This window comes from Hyperoodon ampullatus (genome assembly GCF_949752795.1).
Source record: "Hyperoodon ampullatus genome assembly, chromosome: 1".
Taxonomy (NCBI): domain Eukaryota; kingdom Metazoa; phylum Chordata; class Mammalia; order Artiodactyla; family Ziphiidae; genus Hyperoodon; species Hyperoodon ampullatus.
The window spans coordinates 160,825,201-160,851,630 of NC_136914.1; the positions used below are offsets into that span (position 1 = coordinate 160,825,201).

The 26,430-nt window shown below is 36.4% G+C and overlaps 1 protein-coding gene across 1 annotated transcript in view; it reads left to right on the forward strand.

Moving 5' to 3' along the window:
* The window catches only part of SLC9B1 (solute carrier family 9 member B1), a gene marked incomplete at both ends in the record, with an annotated part of 42,080 nt that extends 16,201 nt beyond the window's left edge, over positions 1-25,879 (forward strand). The window contains 7 exons of the mRNA XM_079711537.1: positions 322-449; positions 13,354-13,529; positions 17,778-17,884; positions 18,770-18,919; positions 22,246-22,354; positions 23,182-23,318; positions 25,628-25,879. Coding sequence (XP_079567663.1) covers positions 322-449; positions 13,354-13,529; positions 17,778-17,884; positions 18,770-18,919; positions 22,246-22,354; positions 23,182-23,318; positions 25,628-25,879 — 1,059 coding nt within the window. The remainder of the gene's footprint in view (positions 1-321; positions 450-13,353; positions 13,530-17,777; positions 17,885-18,769; positions 18,920-22,245; positions 22,355-23,181; positions 23,319-25,627) is intronic.
* Positions 25,880-26,430: the final 551 nt, after the last annotated feature.

The following is a 26,430-nucleotide window of genomic DNA, read 5'->3' on the forward strand; positions in this document are numbered from 1 at the left end:
AATCAAACAGTTCATCCCTACAAGTTAACTGATGGAGGTAAACCTACAGGATACTTTCATTATACTGTTTACTAGGAAGGTTAAGGGAGGTAGAAATAGTTATTTAATCACAGAGAAATGGGTCTTTTTTAATAATTAAAATACAAGTGTTTTATAAACTATGAAATAGTTTAAAATCCAATATATGACGACATATAAAATGAGCTGCATTAGCATTTAAAGCCCAATGGGACATCTGGAATGTATTTCAATATTTGCTTAAAATAATTTTCTTATTGGCCAGTATAGGTTTGTCTAAATGTTACTATGTTTATATTTCAGGCTTTGAAGCATTTGAAAGGAGTTTGTTTAAGACTGTCTATGGGTCCATGCCTCATAGAGGCATGTTCAACTGCTGTTGTTTCCCACTTCCTTATGAACTTTCCCTGGCAATGGAGATTTCTATTTGGGTAACTTTTTCTCATTTTTCTCTATGAAAATATTCAGTTAAAATTCTTGGTTTTAAATTATTGAAATATTCAGAATATTGTATAGACAAGCTTATCATTAGAATTATTTTCACAATGATAGAAAATCTTGGAAATCAGTTGGTCAGAAACAGAGCCATGTCCTAAATCTACTATATCCTTAACAAACATTCATAGTCTCTAAATGCTTAATGCCAAGATAATTCATGTCATCAATTTATTTTTTCCTCCTATACTGTAATCTATCTTTATTTTTAACCTATCTAATGACTTCTTCCTTATATACCATATGTACATAGATATAAAATCTGTATCTATTATATGTGATATATGTATTATATATGAAAGATATTTTGTATAAATATAGATATTAAAACAAAAAACAGCAAACACTATTTTCCTACTTCCAATGTCCCATCTATTTTTATCCACCATCCATTTCCCTTCATGTCCAAATTCCTCAGAATAATAGTCTATAATCATTATCTCTATATCCTGAGCTTCTTTTCATTTTTCAATCCATTTAACTTTTGCCTCCACTTATCCATTCCAGTGGATGCCATGTGCATTTCTAAAAGATAAGGGCATTTTCTAACTAAATTAACAACAATTTCTTATTATCCTTAGGTGATTTTTAAAAAAATTTTGATCTACTCAATATTTGGTGGAATCTTTGAATCAATCAAAGGATTGTGTATCCCTTTTTTGTCCAGGTCTTTAATATATCTTTTATCTCTCCTCAGTTTTCTTTTATTATGTCCTTTTGTAACTCCCTCCTCCATATCTATTAAGTTTTTCTTTATACTTCTCATCTGCTTGCCTTTGCAGTACACACTGGAAAATTTTCTTTGCTCAGTTCTCTAGCTTATTAACTCACTCTACAGTTATGTCCCTATCACCTATTTATTTATTTAACTTTGGCAATTAATTGTTAATTTCTAAGAACAATAGTTAAATGTTATGAACAGATAGAGTATACTTTCATGATTCTGAGGATATTTAGTTATTCTGAAGTCTTGTTCTTGTTGTTCTCTTTTTTTTTTTTTTTTTTTTTTTTTGCGGTACACGGGCCTCTCACTGTTGTGGCCTCTCCCGTTGCGGAGCACAGGCTCCGGACGCGCAGGCTCAGCGGCCATGGCTCACGGGCCCAGCCACTCCGCGGCATGTGGGATCTTCCCGGACCGGGGCATGAACCCGTGTCCCCTGCATCGGCAGGCGGACTCTCAACCACTGCACCACCAGGGAAGCCCTTGTTCTCTTTTTAGTATAACTCTTTCCTTGGGTATAAATTATTCCATTTAATGAACATGGTGCCTCAATTCAAAGTGTTGGCTTTCCCCAAATATTTGGTGATACTTTAATGGATACTCATTTTTTTAATTGAAACTTCCTATTAACCTGTGTTTTGTTTTATCTGTTTGCTATTGCCTTCTTGCAGGAAATAGGCCAGTCATGCTACCAAGCAAGTTTCCTTAGAAGCTCAGGCTGAGATTAAGACTTTTCTTTGGCCACACCTCGTGGCTTGTGGGATCTTAGTTCCCCACCCAGAGATTGAACCTGGGCCACAGCAGTGAAAGTGCCAAGTCCTAACCACTGGACTCCCAGGGAATTCCCTAAGATTCTTATGCAAATGATTTATTAAGGGAGCTCTCAGTAGAAACCTCTGAGTGAAGAAAGCCAGATAGGAGTGTGGGAAAAGTCAGTGGTTCCAAAACTTTGCTACCCATTAAAATCACCTGGGGAGTTTTTGAAAATCCCAGAAATTAGAGGAGTGATGTCAGCAAGATGGCAGAATAGGAAACTCCAGGCTCACTCTCCCACATGGAGACATTCTCATAACAATATGAGGACCAGATTACCTTTATGGTAACTCCAGAAACCAGTTGAGAGGTTACATATAGCATTCCATGCAGGCACAATGCCAAGAAGAGGCACAATGGAGCAATTAGAACATTCCATTGCACTTACCCACCATACCCCACATCCCTCCTACAGAGCAAGGGCAATCAGGAGGAAACTCCCAACTTTTGAGTTCTCCCTCAGGAGGAAAAGAAAAAGCTGGAACATGCGTCTTATATTCTGGCTTTTAAAGAGGCTGCCCAAGGCACTGATTTCTGTCTCATCTGACTTGGAACATTGACAGAAAAGAGAGTGGCACATTTTAGATGCCCGAGGTCCACTGAGAACAAAGGTGAGTCTTGTGCATTGTTATACTCCAGAGATATCGATTGCAGTACTGCTGATAGATACCTGGGGTTACTCTGGAGTAGGAAAAAGCCAAAGTCCAGCTGGGGATAATACACCAAAGCCTGGAGAAGGCACATTCCAGAAAGGTTTGAGAGACTCCCAGAATCTTTAGCTGGGATGATTGGTGAAGGTCTTTCCCTAGTGAAGAATTTCATAAAGACCAGGAGAGGTGGCTGTTTTTTCAAATATCCAATTTCCAACAAAAGATAACAAGGCATACAAAGAAACAGGGACTCAGGGCTCAATCAAAGGAACAAAATAAAATTCCAGAAACGAACCCTAAACAAATGGAAATGTATTACTCAACAAAGAATTCAAAGTAACCATCATAAAAATGCTCAGTGAGCTCAAAGATGTTGCAGACATCTAAAAGAAACCAGGAAAATGATGCATGAACAAAGTGAGAATACCGACAAGGATATAGAAACTATGAAAAAAAGAACCAAAAATAAATGCTGGAGCTGTAGAATATGATAAATTGAAAAATTGACTAGAGGGGATCAATAGCAGACTGGATCGGATGAAAAAAAAAGAATCAGTGAACTTGAAGACAGGTTATATGAAATAATAGAACCAGTGGGGCAAAAAGAAAAACAAGGAAAGTGAAGACATCCTAAGGGACTTGTGGGATGCCATTTAATGGGCCAACCTATGCATTATGGGAGTTTCAGAAAGAGAAGAGAGAAATAAATGGTCAGAAAGCCTATTTGAAGAAATAATGAGTCAAAACCTCCAAATTTGAGGAAGGAAATGGACATACAAATTCAAGATGATCAAAAAACTCCCATTAAGATAAAACCAAAGAAACCTACACTGAAACACATTGTACTCAAGCCATCAAAAGTCATAGAAAGTGAGAATCTTAAAAACAACAAGAGAAAAGCAAGAGCTCCCATAAGATAATAGTTGAATTTCTCAGTGGAAACCTTGCAGGCCAGAAGGGAATGGGATGATACATCCAAAATGCTGAAAGGAAAACAAATGGCCAACCAAGAATACTATATCTAGAAAACCACATTTAAAAACTTCATGATGTTGAATTTGACAATGATTTCTTGGATATGACACTAAAAGCACAGGCAACAAAAGCAAAACTAGGTGGGACTGCATAAAACTTTAAAACTTCTGCACAGCAAAGGAAACAATTAACAAAGTGAAAAGTCAACACACAGAATGGGAGAAAATCGTTGCAAACCATATATCTGAAAAGAGATTAATATTCAGAGTATGTAAAGAACTCCTACAACTCAACAAATTTTAAAAAATAACTAAATAATGGGCAAAGGATTTGAATAGACATTTCTATAAAGGACATATACAAATGGCCAACAAGCATCTGAAAGTACTCAACATTTATAATCATTAGAAAAATGCAAATCAAAACCACAATGAGATAACACCTCATACCCATTAGGACGGTTACTATTTTTTAAAAAGCTAGAAAATAACAAGTGTTGACACAGATGTGGAGAAATTGGAACATTCGTACACTACTTTTGGGAATATAAAATGGGCAGCTGCTATGGAAAATAGTTTGGAGTTTCCTCAAAAAACTGGAAGTAAAATTACCATTTAATCCAATAATGCCACTTCTGGGTATATATCCAAAACAACTGAAAGTAGGATCTCAAAGAGATATTTGCACGCCCATGTTCATTACAACATAATTCACAATAGCCAAGAGGTAGAGGCAGCCCAAATATCCATGGACAGATGAATGGATAAAGAAAATGTGGGATACACATACACACACACACACACACACACACACACAGGAATATTATTCAGCTGTAAAAAAGAAGGAAATCCTGTCTCATTCTACAGCATGGATAAACCTTGAGGACATTATGTCAAGTGAAATAAGCCAGGACAAATACTGTATGATTCCACTGATATATCTAGAGTAGTCAAAATCATGTTAACAGAAAGTAGAATGGTGGTTGTCAGGGGCTTGGGTGAGGGGGAAAAGGGTGTTGTTCAATGAGTATAGAGTTTCAGTTTTGCAAGATGAAAAAGTTCTAAGTATATGTTACACAACAATGTGAATATCATTAGCACTACTGAACTGTACACTTAAAAATAAAGAAAATTAATTTTATATCATGTATTTTTTACAACAATTAAAAAACTTTACAGTATCCCAGTATTCAGGTCAAACTTCATCCTAGATCAGATCAGAATGTCTTGGAATGTGAATCCAGGCATCAGTATTTTTTAAAAATCCCAAGTACATGGTAAGATCAGTGTCAGTGATCCCTGCTTTCTGATATTTAAACTTTTGTTTAAATGTGGGCTGGACTTACTGACCTGCTTCTAGTGGACAGAATACCGCAGAAGTGATAGGATATTTCTTCTAAGAAGATTAGGTCATAAGAAGACAATGGCTTCTGTCTTCCTTGTTCTCTCTTGCACTCTCTTTAATTGCTTGTCTTGGGGGAAGACAGCTGCCATGTTGCGAGCAGCCTTGCAGAGAAGCCCTCATGGCAAGAGGCTGAACCTATCAACGGCCATGTGAGTAAACTTGAAAGCAGATCTTCTCCCATCCACCTCATGAGAGACCTTGGATAGGAAGAGGCATACAGCTAAGCCATATCCAGACTCCTGACCCACAGAAGTTGTGAGATAATAAATGTGTTTTGTTTTAAGCTTCTAAGTTTGGGCATGATTTGTTAAGCAGCAACAGATAAATAGGTGGTTCCAAAGTGCAGTAAAGTTCAGGAACCACTGAACTGGGCAAATATGTGTTTTCAGAGAATTCTAGGTTCTTCTTGAGTCCCTAGGGAAATCTTGATTGTAAACTGCACCAGAGAGGTTGTACAGCCAGAGGCAAAGAAGCTAAACTGTTAGACCCTCACATCAGTCAGTCACTGGCAGGAGCTGTCTGGAAGGGGGAAGTGGTGAACCTCCTTAGCATCCACAGGTAAGCTCTTGTTATCAGGGCAAGGCTCCCAGAAAGCTGCAGTTGTCAGTGGTTAGCAGGCAACAAGCAGCAGCTGGTGCACATGTACACTGGCCTGGCAAATGGGTTCTGGTGGGGACCACACGCATCACTACTGCAGCATTTAGAAGGTGAATGTGGAAGAGACAAGACAAGGTTCTGGATGGGATATACGAACAGAAGGTATTCTGAGCAGGAATTTCCCCATTCCTCAGGGGTGTCATCAACCACCCCAGAAATTTTCTCATTTGTCTTTGTGACTTAGGTGCCCACACTCATTGTTCCTTCTTTTGGGCAGATGTCTTCCTTGCTGACTTGTTCAAGAGGTAGGAATGATGTGGAGACTACATCTGACTGGCCATTCTTATGGCGGTACTCTAAGTAATTACCATTTGATTTCCTCAGAGGTACCTTCTACTCCCAGCATCTGCCATTTCTGGGCTTGGGACATTTTTAGAAGTACACCATATCTTCTGTAGCAATCTTATATGCTTTTTGGCTTATGGTTTCCTTTCTCAATCCTAAACTGTCTGTCTCTAATCTTCCTGTATAAACTTAGTTTCTTGTTCATTGTGGATTCCCCTTCTGTCTTCTAGCTAGGTTATGGATTTTCCTATTATTTTCTTTTTTTAAAATAATATATATTTAATAAAATTAGGGTTATATCATACATGCTGGGTTTTTTGTTTGAATTTCAAAATTATATTAATTATCACAATTCTAATAATTAAAGATTAAAAATGACAAAATTAAATAGGAAATAATTTTGAATCTTAAATAGTAGTCCACGTTTACTTAGAGGAGGATGAGGAGGTAGTTTGAATTTTTCTTCCCACCCCCCCATGGCTTTCCCCCCTTGGTGTCCATACGTTTGTTCTCTACATCTGTGTCTCAACTTCTGCCCTGCAAACCGGTTCATCTGTACAATTTTTCTAAGTTCCACATACATACGTTAATCTACGATATTTGTTTTTCTCTTTCTGACTTACTTCACTCTGTATGACAGTCTCTAGATCAATCCATGTCTCAACAAATGACCCAATTTCATTCCTTTTTATGGCTGAGTAATATTCCATTTTATATAGGTACCACATCTTCTTTATCCATTCATCTGTCGATGGACATTTAGGTTGCTTCCATGACCTGACTATTGTAAATAGTGCTTCAATGAACATTGGGGTGTATGTGTCTTTTTGAATTATGGTTTTCTCTGGGTATATGCCCCGTAGTGGGATTGCTGGATCATATGGTAATTCTATTTTTAGTTTTTTAAGGAACCTCCATACTGTTCTCCATAGTGGCTGTATCAATTTACATTCCACCAACAGTGCAAGAAGGTTCCCTTTTCTCCACAACCTCTCCAGCATTTGTTGTTTGTAGATTTTCTGATGATGCCTATTCTAACTGGTGTGAAGTGATACCTCATTGTAGTATTGATTTGCATTTCTCTAATAATTAGTGATGTTGAGCAGCTTTTCATGTGCTTCTTGGCCATCTGTATATCTTCCTTGGAGAAATGTCTATTTAAGTCTTCTGCCCATTTTTGGATTGGGTTGTTTGTTTCTTTAATATTGAGCTGCATGAGCTGTTTATATATTTTGGAGATTAATCCTTTGTCCATTGATTCGTTTGCAAATATTTTCTCCCATCCTGAGGGTTGTCTTTTTTTTTTTAACATCTTTATTGGAGTAAAATTGCTTTACAATGGCGTGTTAGTTTCTGCTTTATAACAAAGTGAATCAGTTATACATATACATATGTTCCCATATCTCTTCCCTCTTGCATCTCCCTCCCTCCCACCCTCCCTATCCCACCCCTCTAGGTGGTCATAAACCACCTAGCTGATCTCCCTGTGCTATGCAACTACTTCCCACTAGCTATCTATTTTACATTTGGTAGTGTATATATGTCCATGTCACAAATTTTGGAGATTAATACTTTGTCAGTTGCTTCATTTGCAAATATTTTCTCCCATTCTGAGGGTTGTATTTTCGTCTTGTTTATGGTTTCCTTTGCTGTGCAAAAGCTTTTAAGTTTCATTAGGTCCCATTTGTTAATTTTTGTTTTAATTTCTATTTCTCTAGGAAGTGGGTCAAAAAGGATTTTGCTGTGTTTTATGTCATAGAGTGTTCTGCCTATGTTTTCCTCTAAGACTTTGATAGTGTCTGGCCTTCCATTTAGGTCTTTAATCCATTTTGAGTTTATTTTTTTGTATGGTGTTAGGGAGTGTTCTAATTTCAGCCTTTTACATGTAGCTGTCCAGTTTTCCCAGCACCACTTATTGAAGAGGCTGTCTTTTCTCCATTGTATGTCCTTGCCTGGGCTTTCTCTGGACTTTCTATCTTGTTCCATTGATCTCTGTTTCTGTTTTTGTGCCAATACCATATTGTCTTGATTACTGTAGCTTTGTAGTATAGTCTGAAGTCAGGGAGTCTGATTCCTCCAGCTCCATTTTTTTTCCTCAAGACTGCTTTGCCTATTCAGGGTCTTTTGTGTCTCCATACAAATTTTAAGATTTTTTTGCTCTAGTTCCATAAAAACTGCCATTGGTAATTTGATAAGGATTGCACTGAATCTGTAGATTGCTTTGTGCAGTATAGTCATTTTCACAATATTGATTCTTCCAATCCAAGAACATGGTATATCTCTCCATCTGTTGGTATCATCTTTAATTTCTTTCATCAGTGTCTTATACTTTTCTGCATACAGGTCTTTTGTCTCCCTAGGTAGGTCTATTCCTAGGTATTTTATTCTTTTTGTTGCAATGGTAAATGGAAGTGTTTCCTTAATTTCTCTTTCAGATTTTTCATCATTAGTGTATAGGAATGCAAGAGATTTCTGTGCATTAATTTGTATTCTGCAACTTTACCAAATTCATTGATTAGCTTTAGTAGTTTTCTGGTGGCATCTTTAGGATTCTCTACGTATAGTATCATGTCATCTGCAAACAGTGACAGTTTTACTTCTTCTTTTCCAATTTGTATTCCTTTTATTTCTTTTCTTCTCTGATTGCCATGTCTAGGACTTCCAAAACTATGTTGAATTATAGTGGTGAGAGTGGACATCCTTGTCTTGCTCCTGATCTTAGAGGAAATGCTTTCAGTTTTTCACCATTGAGAATGATCTTTGCTGTGGGTTTGTCATATATGGCCTTTATTATGTTGAGGTAGGTTCCCTCTATGCCCATTTTCTGGAGAGTTTTTATCATAAATGGGTGTTGAATTTTGTCAAAAGCTTTTTATGCATCTATTGAGGTGATCATATGGTTTTTATTCTTCAATTTGTTAATATGGTGTATCACATTGATTGATTTGCATATATTGAAGAATCCTTGCATCCCTGGGATAAATCCCACTTGATCATGGTGTATGATCCTTTTAATGTGTTGTTGGATTCTGTTTGCTAGTATTCTGTTAAGGATTTTTGCATCTATATTCATCAGTGATATTGGTCTGTAATTTTCTTTCTTTGTAGTATCTTTGTCTGGTTTTGGTATCAGGGTGATGGTGGCCTCATAGAATGAGTTTGGGAGTGTTCCTTCCTCTACAATTTTTTGGAAGAGTTTGAGAAGGATGGGTGTTAGCTCTTCTCTAAATGTTTGATAGAATTCACCTGTGAAGCCATCTGGTCCTGGACTTCTGTTTGTTGGAAGATTTTTAATCACAGTTTCAATTTCATTACTTGTGATTGGCCTGTTTACATTTTCCATTTCTTCCTGGTTCAGTCTTGGAATGTTATACCTTTCTAAGAATTTGTCCATTTCTTCCAGGTTGTCCATTTTATTGGCATAGAGTTGCTTGTAGTAGTCTCTTAGGATGCTTTGTATTTCTGTGGTGTCTGTTGTAACTTCTCCTTTTTCATTTCTAATTTTATTGATTTGGGTTCTCTCCCTCTTATTCTTGATGATTCTGGCTAATGATTTATCAACTTCGTTTATCTTCTCAAAGAACCAGCTTTTAGTTTTATTGATCTTTGCTATTATTTTCTTTGTTTCTATTTCATTTATTTCTGCTCTGATCTTTATGATTTCTTTCCTTCTGGTAACTTTGGGTTTTGTTTGTTCTTTTTTCTCTAGTTCCTTTAGGTGTAAGGTTAGATTGTTTATTTGAGATTTTTCTTGTTTCTTGAGGTAGGCTTGTATTGCTATAAACTTCCCTCTTAGAACTGCTTTTGCTGCATCCCATAGGTTTTGGATCATCGTGTTTTCATTGTCATTTTTCTCTAGGTATTTTTTGATTTCCTCTTTGATTTCTTCAGTGATCTCTTGGTTATTTAGTAACATATTGTTTAGCCTCCATGTGTTCGTGGTTTTTTACATTTTTTCCCTGTAATTCATTTCTAATCTCATAGCGTTGTGGTCAGAAAAGATGCTTGATATGATTTCAATTTTCTTAAATTTACTGAGGCTTGATTTGTGACCCAAGATGTGATCTATCCTGGAGAATGTTTCATGTGCACTTAAGAAGAAAGTGTAATCTGCTGTTTTTGGATGGAATGTCCTATAAATATCAATTAAATCTATCTGGTCTATTGTGTCATTTAAAGCTTCTGTTTCCTTATTTATTTTTATTTTGGATGATCTGTCCATTGGTGTAAGTGAGGTGTTAAATTCCCCCCTATTATTTTGTTACTGTCAATTTCCTCTTTTATAGCTGTTAGCAGTTGCCTTATGTATTGAGGTGCTCCTATGTTGGGTGCATGTATATTTATAATTGTTATATCTTCTTCTTGGATTGATCCCTTGATCATTATGTAGTGTCCTTCCTTGTCTCTTGTAACATTCTTTATTTTAAAGTCTATTTTATCTGATATGAGTATTGCTACTCCAGCTTTTCTTTTGATTTCCATTTGCATGGAATATCTTTTTCCATCCCCTCACTTTCAGTCTGTATGTGTCCCTCGGTCTGAAATGGGTCTCTTGTAGACAGCATATATATGGGTCCTGTTTTTGTATCCATTCAGCAAGCCTGTGTCTTTTGGTTGGAGCATTTAATCCATTCACGTTAAAGGTAATTATCAATATGTATGTTCCTATGACCATTTTCTTAATTGTTTTGGGTTTGTTTTTGAAGGTCCTTTTCTTTTCTTGTGTTTCCTGCTTAGAGAAGTTCCTTATCATTTGTTGTAGAGCTGGTTTGATGGTGCTGAATTCTCTTAACTTTTGCTTGTCTGTTAAGCTTTTGATTTCTCCATCGAATCTGAATGAGATCCTTGCCAGGTAGAGTAATCTTGGTTGTAGGTTCTTCCCTTTCATCACTTTAAGTATATCATGCCACTCCCTTCTGGCTTGTAGAGTTTCTGCTGAGAAATCAGCTGTTAACCTTGTGGGAGTTCCCTTGTATGTTATTTGTCGTTTTTCCCTTGCTGCTTTCAATAATTTTTCTTTGTCTTTAATTTTTGCCAATTTGATTACTGTGTGTCTCGGCGTGCTTCTCCTTAGGTTTATCCTGTATGGGACTCACTGTGCTTCCTGGACTTGGGTGGCTATTTCCTTTCCCATGTTAGGGAAGTTTTCTAATATAATCTCTTCAAATATTTTCTCTGGTCCTTTCTCTGTCCCTTCTCCTTCTGGGACCCCTATAATGCGAATGTTGTTGCGTTTAAAGTTGTCCCAGATGTCTCTTAGTCTGTCTTCATTTCTTTTCATTCTTTTTTCTTGATTCTGTTCCACAGCAGTGAATTCCACCATTCTGCCTTCTAGGTCACTTATCCGTTCTTCTGCCTCAGTTATTCTGCTATTGATTCCTTCTAATGTAGTTTTCATTTCAGTTATTGTATTGTTCATCTCTGTTTGTTTGTTCTTTAATTCTTCTAGGTCTTTGTTAAACATTTCTTGCATCTCCTTGATCTTTGCCTCCATTCTTTTTCCGAGGTCCTGGATCATCTTCGCTATCATTATTCTGAATTCTTTTTCTGGAAGGTTGCCTATCTCCACTTCATTTAGTTGTTTTTCTGGGGTTTTATCTTGTTCCTTCATCTGGTACATAGCCCTCTGCCTTTTCATCTTGTCTATCTTTCTGTGAATGTGGTTTTTGTTCCACAGGCTGCAGGATTGTAGTTCTTCTTGCTTCTGCTCTCTGCCCTCTGGTGGATGAGGCTATCTAAGAGGCTTGTATAAGTTTCCTGATGGAAGGGACTGGTGGTGGGTAGAGCTGACTGTTACTGTGGTGGGTAGAGCTTAGTGAAACATTAATCCGCTTGATTGCTGATTGGTGGGGCTGGGTTCCCTCCCTGTTGGTTGTTTGGCCTGAGGCAACCCAACACTGGAGCCTACCTGGGCTCTTTGCTGGTGCTAATAACAGAGTCTGGGAGGGCTCACACCAAGGAGTACTTCCCATAACTTCTGCTGCCAGTGTCCTTGTCCCCACGGTGAGCCACAGCCACTGCCCACCTCTGCAGGAGACCCTCCAACACTAGCAGGTAGGTTTGATTCAGTCTCCCCTGGGGTCACTGCTCCTTCCCCTGGGTCCCGATGCACACATTACTTTGTGTGTGCCCTCCAAGAGTGGAGTCTCTGTTTCCCCCAGTCCTGTCTAAGTCCTGCAATCAAATCCCACTAGGCTTCAAAATCTGATTCTCTAGGGATTCCTCCTCCTGTTGCCAGACCCCCAGGTTGGGAAGCCTGATGTGGGGCTCCGAACCTTCACTCCAGTGGGTGGACTTCTGTGGTATAAGTGTTCTCCAGTCTGTGAGTCACCCACCCAGCAGTTATGGGATTTGATTTTACTGTGATTACACCCCTGCTACCATCTCATTGTGGCTTCTCCTTTGTATTTGGATGTGGGGTACCTTTTTTGGTGAGTTCCAGTGTCTTCCTGTCAATGATTGTCCAGCAGCTAGTTGTGATTCTGGTGTTCTCACAAGAGGGAGTGAGAGCATGTCCTTCTACTCCATCATCTTGGTTCCTCCCTCTCCCATTATTTTCATGTCTTCATTTCAAATGGTTTTGAGATGGAGGTAAAGGCTGCAATTTGTGCTTGACCCAACATCTTGAATGAAATTTCTATAGAATTTTAACCAGCACTAAAGAATGTGTGAACATTTTTACCACCATTAAATGACATTCACTCAAAAGCAGAATTTTTACATTCAAAGTCATTGTAAAGAGAAGATGTGGTACATATATATAATGGAATATTACTCAGCCATAAAAAGGAATGAAATTGGGTCATTTGTAGAGATGTGGATGGACCTAGAGTCTGTCATACAGAGTGAAGTAAGTCAGAAAGAGAAAAATATCATATATTAACACATATATGCGGGATCTAGAAAAATGGTACAGATGAACCTATTTCCAGGGTAGGAATAGAGACACAGGTATAGAGAACAGACGTGTGGACATAGAGGGGGAAAGCGAGGGTGGGACAAATTGGGAGATTAGGATTGACATATATACACTACCATGTGTAATATAGATAGCTAGTGAGAACCTGCTGTGTAGCACAGGGAGCTCAGCTTGGTGCTCTGTGATGACCTAGATGGGTGGGAAGGGGGGTGAGGGAGGTCCAAGAGGGAGGGAATATATGTATACATATAGCTGATTCTCTTTGTTGTACAGCAGAAACTAACACAACATTGTAAAGCAATTATACTCCAATAAAAAGTCATTGTAAAGTTTAATATATTTGTTGTACAATTTACTATAAAACACTTTTGTTAAAAGGATGTTTTTAAGTTGGTTTTCAAAGATTTTTCTCTCAGTTTTGTAGTTGGTGCAGTCTCTCGTGCTGTTGTTGTCCCTTCCATGCTACATTTGCAAGAAAAGGGGTATGGTTTTGAGAAAGGCATTCCAACCTTATTAATAGCTGCCAGCAGTTTGGATGACATCGTGGCTATCACTGGATTCAATACATGCTTGAGCATAGTCTTCTCCTCAGGTAAACAAAAAAGTACAACAGCTACCATATAATTTATTGCTTTTTTTTTTTTTTTTTTTTTTTTGCGGTACGCGGGCCTCTCACCGTTGTGGCCTCTCCCGTTGCGGAGCACAGGCTCCAGACGCGCAGGCTCAGCGGCCATGGCTCACGGGCCCAGCCGCTCCGCGGCATGTGGGATCCTCCAGACTGGGGCACGAACCCGTGTCCCCCGCATAGGCAGGCAGACTCTCAACCACTGCGCCACCAGGGAAGCCCTATTGCTTTTTTTGTTCTTTAAACAAGGTTTGTGGCTTTGCCACTGCATTTATTAATGAAGACTTTTCTATGTAACATCTTTTTATTCTTCATAGACAGCTCATTCTAGACCAGAGAAGGAATTTCAATGGGTTAAGATACCACTACTTAACACAAATGGTTTCCTTTTAATAACTAAATATTCCAATTAATTTGATAACCCATATTATTACCATTTATCTGTTCTTATTGCTTTGGAATTTTATCACAGATTTCAATAGAAAAATTTAGGCAGCAATATTATTAGTACTACTAATATATCAAATAGATGTTTTGGAGATCTACCTTTCTGGCCATCATAATAAATAACTGGTTGCTCTGTTACTAAGCCAACTTAAATATATAGAGTGTGGACAAGTGTGTGTCTTTTTGGCAGTGATGGGACAAGATCCTGCAACAATTCTAAATCCCAAGGTGATATTTGGTCTTGAATGTCACTTGGCAGAAATTGTGAAAGTCAACATTCCACACTTAATAATGCATTAATTATCTGCCAGTGTTCAAAGTTCAATATTCTGTATTATTAAAGCACCAAAACATTTTAAACTTGAAAAGTTATATATATAGTTTCTCTTAAAATCATAAGATATAAATGAATAAGAAAGAAAAAAGGGAAAATATAGAAATAAAGTCTGTAATAGTTATACCCCCAGGAATAATAATTGTGAATATTTTGATGTAAATTCACCCAGACTTCTCCTTTTCTCCCCCATCCCCATCTATCTCTAGCTCTTTCTCTCCCTCCCAATATTCTTATAAAATTATTGAACGGTAACCATGCTTTCTTATAACCTGAGTTGTTTTGCATTTACCTGTGTATTGCAAACATGGTCCTTTTCAGTAAATATTTCTATGACGTTTGTAATGGTTGCATAGTATTCGATTGGCTGCATCATGATTACTTAATATGTTGAACATTGAAGTTGACACCAATATTTACTATTAAAATAATGCTTGGTTGAACATCTTACAGCTAAATAGTTGTACCTAATCTTAATATTTTCTTAATCTTTTTTAATACTTTTTAAAAATTTTTTATTTTTTGCTGTGTTGGGTCGTTTTTGTGCACAAGCTTTTCTCTAGTTGTGGCAAGCGGGGGCTACTCTTCATTGCGGTGCATGGGCTTCTCATTGAGGTGCCTTCTCTTGTTGCAGAGCATGGGCTCTAGGCACCTGGGCTTCAGTAGTTGTGGCTCGCAGGCCCAGTAGTTGTGGCACACAGGCTTATTTGCTCCGTGGCATGTGGGATCTTCCCGGACCAGGGACTGAACGTGTGTCCCCTGCATTGGCAGGCAGATTCTTAACCACTGCGCCACCAGTGAAGTCCCAATATTTTCTTAATCTTAAAAGAGAAATTATTGAGTTAAAAAGTATATAACATTCTAAGATTCTTGAAATATATTGCCACAATATCTTGTCCTACCAGGGCGCACAAGCGTGCCACTTTCTCTTCACCTTCTTCAAAATTAGGTATTTACTAGTCCTTTTTAGCTTAGCTAATTTGACAGGTGAAGAGTGAGGTCTCTTTAAATGAAGTACTTTGAATACTAGTGATGTTAAACAAATATTCGTGTTTATTGGCCATTAGCATTTTGGAATGTTTAATAGATTGCTTTTCTTGAAATATTTTGCCTATATCCTATAGGTGTGTTCATCATTTGTTCTTTTGATTTGTTAAGATTCTGCACAAAATTAAAAATGATAACCATTTGTTAAAAAATGCTATGGGTTTTGTAATTTAACTTTTAACTTTATCTCTTTTCTGCCATTCAGAAGTCCTAAATTTTTTATTGTCAGATCTGGCCATCTTTTCCTTCATGACTGGTATCAGTCATTCTTTCAAAAAATATTTTTTGTGCTCCTCTTCCATTGTACCAGCTACAATGGATCAACAGTGAACAACAATGTTAGTTTTTATTGAGTAATTGCTTTGTACTTGCTGTAAGTTCTGTAGATGTTTTGACTCAAGAGTCACAATAGTGCTATGCTCATTTTGCTGATAAGGAAACTAAGGAACAGAGGTTAAGTAATGTGCTCAAAGTCACAGATCTAATAAGTAGGGGAACCAAGATGCAAACCTAGCAGTCTGACCCCAGACCCACACTTTTAACTACTATTCTATCCTGCCTCCCGACACAGCAGACAGAGAAGGCCACGTGGCCAATGGTCTCAAGGGGTTTATATTAAACAAATAATTACAGATGTAATATATATTACATAGCATAAGATGCCAGGGGAACATGCTACAGGAGACCAAACCTAATTTGAGGAGGACTGAAAAAGTGGAAACCAAGCAGGTACATGTTTAAAAATCCTCTTCTACCACATAACTATGTAAACTGTCTCTTAAGATTTTAAGGACTTTTAAAGTTTTATTTTACACATTAGATCTTCAAAGCATCTATATTTTGGAATATAGTAGATGTTGAGATCTAACCTTACCTTCCAGGTCAATTGGCCCTTTTACCATTATGTAATGTCCTTCCTTACCTCTTGTGACAGTATTTGACCTAAAGTCTATTTGTCTGATATAAGTATGACCACCCCTGCTCTCTTTGGGGTACCATTTGCATGGAATATCTTTTTCCATCCTTAAAGTTTACGGCAATCTGTTTTAAAATGATAACAACTTCAATTGCATACAAAAGCTCTACTTCTCTACTCCTTTACCTCTCAGCCTCCTCACTTTATGTTATCAGTGTCACAAATTACATTTTTTATATTATGTATCCATTAACATAGTTTTACAGTTATCTTTTGTGCTTTTATCTTAAATTCCAAAACAGAATTAAAAGTGATTTCCTTACCACCATTAAAGTATTACAGGATTCTGAATTCATCTATTTACCTTTACTGGAGGTTTATATTTAATGCTTTTGTGTTGCTGTCTAACATCCTTTTATTTCCACTTTAAGAATTCCCTTTAACATTTCTTGTTAGGCAGGTCTAGTGGTGATGAACTCCATCAGCCTTTGTTTATCTGAGGAAGTCTTAATTTTGCCTTCACTTTGAAGGACAATTTTGTGGGATAGTATTCTTGGGTGGCATTTTTTTTCTTTCAACATTTTGAGTATATCATCCTACCATCTTATAAGGTTCCTGCTGTGTAAGCCTCTGATAATTTTATGGGCGCTCTCTTATATATGATGTGTTGCTTTTCTCTTGCTGTAATTTTTTAAATGAGCAGAAAGCCTTTTGGACTGTATATTGTTGTTAAATGGGTGTCTCTGTAGGGGATCAAGGTTCTGGGGTTCCCATTCTACCTTCTTACTGTTGTCACCCTCCACTTCTATTATTTTGAATGGGAAAATAGTTCTAAAATATGTATATTTACATACCTTATTGAGTTGAATACACAGAGCATAGCTGAACTTTTTTGTGTGACTCTGGATATTTTTAAAAACGTATTACAATAAACTACATGTATCCATGAGACATTATATTGAAAAATCAGTTGATCCTTGAATATTCCTAGGATTGACCCTGGGTTAAATCTTTTTTTTTATGTTGTTGTTGTTATTAAATTGTCCTTTTTATGTTTAAATCATTCGTTTATCGTAATAGAATATCAGAGGAAAACATTACCAACCATGTGCTAGGTGCCAGAGGTTCTCCTTTGCCAGTCTCTGTGCATTCTTCTACCTCACCTGGTCTTTTAGGTTGGGTGTGTAAAGGGAGCACATTGTGGCTTATTACTGCTTTGTTTTCTGGCCTATTTATTCAATGAACATTTCTGAGTTGTGTATATGTATTAAATCATTGGAGAGTACGTATTCAATTTATCAAGTAGATGTGCATATGTTTTCATGTGTTTGAACACTAAAGGTCCATTTTTGTATATTTATTCTATGATACATACCTTTCTTTATGAATCACCTACATTTGATTTTCTGATGTGTTGGGTATGTGAAAATACTTCTCTATGAAATGTTTTTCTTATTGTGTGCCCTTACAGGTTGTGTACTTAGCAACCTCTTGTCTGCTTTTCGGGATGTACTTGTTGGTGTGCTGGTAGGAATTGTTTTGGGAATGTTTACTCGATATTTTCCAAGTAGAGATCAGGTAAATAAAAAATAATCTATTGTTTGGAAGTACAGTATTTCTTTCAAAAGACATTTCTTTCAAAAATTTGAACTTTTAGAAGATCCATGAAATAATAAATTTAATATTTAGTTCTCTTTCTCCAAAAGAGGCCTCCAATGCCTACTCTGCTTAAAACTGAGCACAGTTGTGATTGATCCAGGTCAGTGGCCCTAACTGAAGTCCATGCTTCCTGATTAGGCAAATAAGGAATATCAGAAAAATGTACTTAATTCAGAGTACCTTCTCCATTCCATCCCACTCCTTTCTTCATTAAATTGCCTGTTGACTCCTGACATTTTTTTAAAAATCTTTTTCCCTCAAACTTTATGTTGAACGTTTTTGGAGAAATATATTCCCATTTATCTCTGCATATTTTCTGACTTAAATTCACTCCCTCTCCCTTTGACCAAGGAAACACTATCAAACTCAACCCTTTCCTGCCCTAAAGGATATGCCATTACTCTTAGATTTCTGTAACTTCCATCTTAATTTCCCTGCAATTATTGTCTTAGCTAAAAAGATATTCAGACATTTATTTTTAAGAATTCTTTGTATATGTTATATGGAACTACAGGTTTTATGGGTCTCTTTTCTTTCCTTCTTCTCTTACAGTTAAAGTATTATAACCATTTTACTGACGTTAGTATCAGAGATATGGCAGAAGATGAAACTCAGTAATTGCAAATTTTGTCACTTGATACCAAGTTTGCTAAAATATGTGGTGAGAAAGTCAAAATTTTAGACATTATTTTATACAACATATGAAGACATGGTATCAAAGAGTCAATAATAAATTATAGATAATATGATAATTGTATTATATATTTAACATATATTAATTTCCAAATATCTATCAAATTCTAGGGACAACTTGCAGTGAAGAGAGCATTTCTTATTTTGAGTATGTGTGTTTCTGCTGTCTTAGGCAGCCATCGAATTGGTTTGCATGCAGCTGGAGGATTATGCACACTAGTATTGAGTTTCATTGCAGGGACAAGTTGGTCCAAAGAAAAGGTGAATAGTTTTAATACACCATTTTTTAAAAGATAAAATAACTGCATTTTTTTTACATCTATAATGGACATTTTAGGAAATTGCACTCCAGTTGGAAGATGTTCCATAAGTTTGTATCTTCAAGGAAGTGAATGAATCAGTCAAGGAAATAAAATATTTAAAAGAAGGACTAACACGCAATCAGAAGTTGAGTTATCACATCAGGCCTCTCTATTTTTCCCAAATTTAATGCAATATGATTATATAACTTTTATTGATTTAATTATTTTATTTATTAAAATTTTAGTTATACAATTAATACATGCAAATATGCTCATAAAATATTAAAACAGTAAGAAGGGGACTTCCCTGGTGGCACAGTGGTTAAGAATCTGTCTGCTAATGCAGGGGACATGGATTCAATCCCTGGTCCTGGAAGATCCCACATGCCGCGGAGCAACAAAGCCCATGCGCCACAACTACTGAGCCTGCGCTCTAGAGCCCGCGAGCCACAACTACTGAGCTTGCTTGCCACAACTACTGAAGCCCGCGCACCTAGAGTCTGTGCTCCGCAACAGGAGAAGCCACCGCAATGAGAAGCCTGCTCACTGCAACGAAGAGTAGCCCCCGCTCACCTCAACTAAAAGAAAGCCCGCACGCAGCAAGGAAGACCCAATGCAGCCAAATATAAATAAATAAATAAATAAATTTTAACAGTAATAATAAATAAATAAATAAACCAGTAAGAAGGCCCACATATGGAATACAATGTAAAAGACTCCCTTTCCCCCACCATTGCCAAATATCAAACCCCCTTCCCAGATCATTTCCTCTAATCACTCCTCTATCTGTAGACATTTAGATCACTTCCATGTTTTGTTATTACAAACAGTACTTCCATGAACAATCCTATTCATGTGTGGTTTTGCAAATGTATGAGCACTTCTGAAGGAATAGATTTCTAGAAGTGGAATGGCTGGATTTAGAAATGGTACATTTCTATTTTGATGGGTACTGCTAAATTATCCCTTAAAAGGATTTTATTTACACTCTTTACTACCAGCGGTGTAGGAGAGTCTCTAATACCTAAACCCATCAACAATCTTGGGTATTATCAATTGTTTTTTTTTTTTAAACAATCTGATGGGTAAGAAACTATATTACATTGTTATTCTTTATTTATATTTCTCTGATTAGTAGTGGAGTAAGTTTCTATTCATATATTCTTTTATAACTACTTATTCATATTCTTTGCCCATTTTTTAATTGGTTTATTAGCCTTTTTGTTCCTAATTTATAGAGTTTCTTTATATGCTAGGGCTACTAATTCTTTGTTATCTACATGTTGCATGTAATTTTTGCTTATCTTCAACTTTTTTTATGATGTCTTTTGTATGGCAGTAAAATTTCCTATAGTCAAATCTGTCAGTTTTTCCTTTTTGGTTTTGGGTTCTGCACCTTGTTTAAGAAAGTTTTTTCACCCAAGATTATGAGATTATGAACATTATAACATCTTATATATTATCATCTAATACTTTGGTAGTTTGTTTTGTTTTGCATTTAGTTATTTAATCCATCTGGAATCTATTTTTGTGAATGATGTGAGGTAAGGATATACATGTGTGTGTTTATATATATGTATTCATAGACATACATATATATACATACATATAATATATATATGCATATGAATTGTATAGTCTATTTTTGCCAGAGTATTTATTGATTAATCCATTAATTATTCAATGACTTTTTAAGTGTCTCTTTTAACATGTGCTAAACTCCTATATATATATATATATATATATATATATATATATATATATATATACATACACACATATATATATATATATATAAATTTACTTCTGGAGTCTATTTAAACTTATCTATTTCTATGCCAATACCACTCTATTTTTTTTTTGCAGTACTCGGGCCTCTCACTGTTGTGGCCTCTCCCGTTGCGGAGCACAGGCTCCGGACGTGCAGGCTCAGTGGCCATGGCTCACGGGCCCAGCCGCTCTGCGGCATGTGGGATCTTCCCGGACCGGGGCACAAACCCGTGTCCCCTGCATTGGCAGGCGGACTCTCAACCACTGCACCACCAGGGAAGCCCAATACCACTCTATTTTAAATCACTGTAGTTTTATGTCTCAAAATCTATATAGAAGATTCCCTCTTGTTATACCTATTTTTAAATTATTTCTTGGCTGTTCCTGCCCGTATTCTTTCTCAGATAAATTTTAGAATCACCTTGAGAACTTCCCTATCCAAAAATCATATGGGCATTTTGTTTAGTATTCTGATAAATTCATAATTATAAGAGAAATTAAATCACTAATAATAAATTACAAATAAATGAAAACTAGTTTTTTTACATGATAAAGGAAATCAAAAAGTAAAGAATAAATAGATGTTAAAGATTAAAAGTAATAACTAGGATAATGTGCTACAGAGAAGAAAGAGTAATATTGGTTTTCCTTTGTTACTTCCTTTTTTAAACTTACTTTTATAAACGGCAACCAGAAAACCTAGTCATAGGGGGAGTAGTTATGAAGATAGTTTATGCCTCAAACAAAGGATATTAAAGTTTTATGTATCTCCACCTGTAAAAAAAGATAAACCCAGACTGAGACTAAAATCTCTTCATCCAAATTCCTGGAAAAGAGCCAGAGTACTGTTATGTCACTAGGGACATTTCCTATAACCATGTAATTGTGGAAGCAGCACTGGGGGGATTCATTCCCAGAAAGGGAAGCCAGGCAGCCAATCAAGTTAGAATCTATTAAATGTTTTGGTTTGGTTTTAAGGAGAAAATAACTTTGATGTTTTCAATATGGCTCCTTTGGAAGCAGGCCTAACAGATTACCAGAATTTTTTTCCTAGCTGTTTAGGACCTATCAGGATACACTTTCATGGGATTTGGTCCCAGGATAATTTTTAGTGGAGGTCTTCCCAACTCATTTTTGAGAGCTGAAATGTCTGAATGATCTTGAGTATGCTCTCATCAGGCATGCTGTAGTTCTGTCTCTGTTCAGTTGCCTTACAAACAAAAGGTAGAACTCTTACTGTACCATCAAAACATGTGTGGAACTTCAAAGACCTTACTTGTTCCATGACAGAATTACCAAATAATATTTTTATTTTATTGCTTTGTAGATTTCTTTTAATCAAATTCTACCTAAGTGTTTGTATAAAAAACCTACTCATTTAATTTTTATTGTTTTAACATTTCTTCTACAAATAAAATATCTTGTTTATTAAATATTAAGAGAGACTTTAAACTTCTGAAATGCAAATACTTATATGTGTCACAATAACTGAAAATTTATTACCCTTTTCTACAGATTAGAGTCCAAAAAATTATTGGAACTGCATGGAATATTTTTCAACCTCTTCTTTTCGGTTTGGTTGGAGCGGGAGTATCTGTCACATCTCTTAAATCAAATGCTATTGGTAAGAATGATTAGAGGCACAAAAATATAAGATTTGGGGCCTCCCTGGTGGCGCAGTGGTTGAGAGTCCACCTGCCGATGCAGGGGACACGGGTTTGTGCCCCGGTCCGGGAGGATCCCACATGCCGCGGAGCAGCTGGGCCCGTGAGCCATGGCCGCTGAGCCTGCACGTCCGGAGCCTGTGCTCCGCAACGGGAGAGGCCACAACAGTGAGAGGCCCGCGTACCGCCAAAAAATATATATATATATATATATGTGTGTATATATATATATATATATATATATATATATATATATATATGATTTGAAAATACTTAAGAAAACTTTGAATAATTTTTATTTTTATTTACAACATGTCTTTGAATGCTACAAGGACCTTCTTCAGAAGCACATGTTGTAACATATATTTGTTCTTCCTTTATCCTGTACGCTCTTTGTAACCAAAGACAACCCTGAATAACTTCCCTGAGTGATCTGAGGAAATGGAGATTAGAAATTTTTCTGAGGGGAAATATTGGATACCATTAGCACCTTTTGAATATTTTCATTTATAGTAAAAGTTCAACGTCTGTTAGCTCAGAATTAAATAAATGTAATTTATATTATTTTTCATCATACCTCCACCATCATATTATCTCTTGCACTTTACATAGAAGCCTCAATCATATTTGTATTTTTATGATTATTGTTTTTACTTAAAAAAATAAAGATATACAGAGACACTAGCCCTAAAATGCTTTCAACCCATTTACAAATCATATCTCTAGGCATAAAGAACCACTACTTCCCAAATATTGTGTTATTTATGTTTGTTTTTATCTGTTGTAGGCATTTGTGTTGCTACACTGAGTTTGGCATTATTGGTTCGAATTTCTTTTACATTTGTATTGATGTCTTTTGCTGGTTTTAATTTTAAGGAGAAAATATTTATTGCTTTATCGTGGATGCCCAAAGCTACAGTCCAAGTAAGAACATATTAAGCCATTCTAATTATTTTAATGTTGATTTTTAAAAAAAATTCTAAATGAAAAAGCATCCAGCCACAAAATACGGGCCATTAATCTTACTTTTAAAATGTTTGATTGATCGTAACTACTCAGTAAAATTAATGTAATCTTTAAGAAACTCAGTTTTAAAAGCAATTTTTCTGAAATTGAAAACTGTGCTTTTAATGACAAATACTTCCTAAACTTACAAAAACATTTTTCTATTTTCCTAAGATATAAAATAAGAGTATATCTGAATGCGCTGAAAAGGGCACATCATTACTTCTGGGTGTTCCTGCCAAATACACATAACGTCAATCTTTTTTTTTTTTTTTTTTTTTTTTTGCGGTACGCGGGCCTCTCACTGTTGTGGCCTCTCCCGACGCGCAGGCTCAGCGGCCATGGCTCACGGGCCCAGCCGCTCCACGGCATGTGGGATCTTCCCAGACCGGGGCACGAACCCGTGTCCCCTGCATCGGCAGGCGGACTCTCAACCACTGCGCCGCCAGGGAAGCCCCCAATCTTATCATGAGAAAACATTAGACAAAAGCAAAGCGAGAGACAGTGTGCAAAATAATTGACCAGTACTCTTCAAAAGTGTCAAGGTCATGTAAGACAAAGACAGACTAAGGATCTGTCTCCCATAAAAGGAGACCAAGGAAACACTTACTAAATGCAGTGGATTTAGTTCAGGCATTGGCTCCTGGTCCAAAAAAAAAAGGACATTAGTTGGACAGTTGTTGAAATTTGAATGAGGTCTCTAGATTAGTATATGTGTGTGTGTATATATATAATATATATTATATCAGTGTTAATTTTCTGATTTTTGGTTATTGTACTGTGGTCATACAAGAGTTAACATTTGGGAAATCTGGATGAAGGGTATATAGAAAGTCTTTGTATTTCTTTTACAACTTATTTGTGAGTCCAAAATCACATGAGAAGCCCCTGAAGGTGAATGAACTTGGGGGTGGGGGGGAGGGAGCAGCAACTTTTTGCATGGGGAGGGGCTGGTTGTGGAGCTGCAGGATGCTCTGAGGAGCACTTTTCCTTTAGGTATCAGAGTGTGAGGTGGCAGATTTGCATTATATTTAAAACATTGTTTAAATCTTAAAAAAAAAAAAAAACACCTTTTTTTCATTATAAAAAAAGTATATCTGAAAATTGGAATTTTTACATTTTGCTGATTATTGTAGAGCTAAGTGTTATGATTTTAAACTAGAGACACGTTGATTCTTTTTAAAATATATCTTTCCTATGCCTGCCACCCACTCTACCATACATGAATGCACATATATTATTTTTAATTATATATTTAATTTGTATGACTATTTGGTTGATGACTGAATCTCCCCACTAGATTATATAGGAAGGATAGGAACAGTGCTTGTTTTTTCTGTTATTCTTTTTCCCTACACTTAACACAGTGCCTAACATGCAGGAGGTACACAATAAATAAGCATTGCTTGCCTACAAGAATGAATGATGAATGAATGAAAGAGAGAGAGAAAAGCGAAACCTTGTAGTTTTGCTCTCTGGTTCAGTGATAAGGTATTGCTACTTATTGTCAGACTGTTTAACCTGGCAACATAATGTCTTGATTTCCTGAGATTTTCTCCATTGTTATTCCAAAACAGAAGCTTGTGAGCTTCCCTGCAACAAAACTCTCTATATGTCATGGTTAGAAAAGCAGGTCCTTGGGACCAGGCTGCCTATTTTGAATACCATGTTACTTGCCTATAACCTTAGGCAAGTTACTTTGTAACGTCTCAGTGCCCAGTGTATAGATTCCAAACCTCTTGTCAGTTTTACTGTATCACACTGCCTCCCAGTAGTAAGAACAAGAAGACAGACAACAAAATCCTAAAGAACCATTAAAAACCTTAGCATTTTGTGTTGTCTCATTGTAGCCAGGAACCTAGTGGTACATGGTAGGCAAATATGCAAAGCTCTGGTTTTAGGTGAACTCCTAAGGTTTTGAAAATAATGTGAGCACTCAAAAAATATATTTAAACAGGAGAAAGCTGAGACGACAAGAAAACAAAAACAGCCCCCAAATGTCTGCACACTGGTTTGTCACCTTTTCACTCTCTTTCCAGATATATTTGCTAGGAAGAACATAGGATTGATGAGTAATTTATGAAAATTCTTCAACACTTTGTCTTGTCTTTTTTCTAGGAGTCTAGTGCTAGGTGTTATTTGTTTTAACAGGGCTATTTACTTTTACTATATGTTAACTCCATTTAACATTTGTCTTTATGCCTCATCTTTTTCTCCTCTAAATGTAGGCTGTTTTAGGTCCTCTGGCTCTAGAAAGAGCAAGAATCAGTGCCCCTCATTTGGAACTATATTCGAAGGATGTGATGACAATAGCTTTTCTAGCCATCTTGATCACAGCTCCAAATGGAGCTCTAATTACTGGCATTCTGGGACCTAAAGTACTTACTCGTCATGATCCAAACAAAATGAATGTGGAATTAGCAGGATTAGAACTTCATTTAAAAGTTGATTTGCCATCACCTGCCTGCTTCTCTGAATGAATTCTCTTACATGAGAGAAAAATTTAAAAGTACAAATATGTGGAGACTACACAGAACCAAGGAGTTAATAAATATATGATTTCACTACAGATGTTTCCTATGACTTTTTATTCCAAAGTTAATTTAATAAAAATAATATAAAATAGAATGTCTTGTTAGTATTTATGTATTTCAAGAACAAAGTAAATTTATAAATACCCTAGGAAAGTTTAAAGAACTCTATCAGGTTGGATTTACTGTCATAATACAAACTAAGTATAATAAAAAATTAAATGAACCTGATGACAGAAAGATAAGATAGTATAAGTCTCTAAATAGGAGTAGAACTCTCCATCAGGCTAGTAATTCAGTTAAAAAGATTACCAGAAAAAAGAAAAAAAATGACAAGAATAAAACACACCAAATTTAAGTGGGTCAACTAAATGCATTTTAAATTCTGGTTTTACTACAGTTTATACAGTGCTTTTCACCTGCATTCCCATCACTTGGCTACATAATTTGTGGGGCCCAGTGGAAAATAAAAATGTGGGGCCCGTTGTTTCAAAAACAGG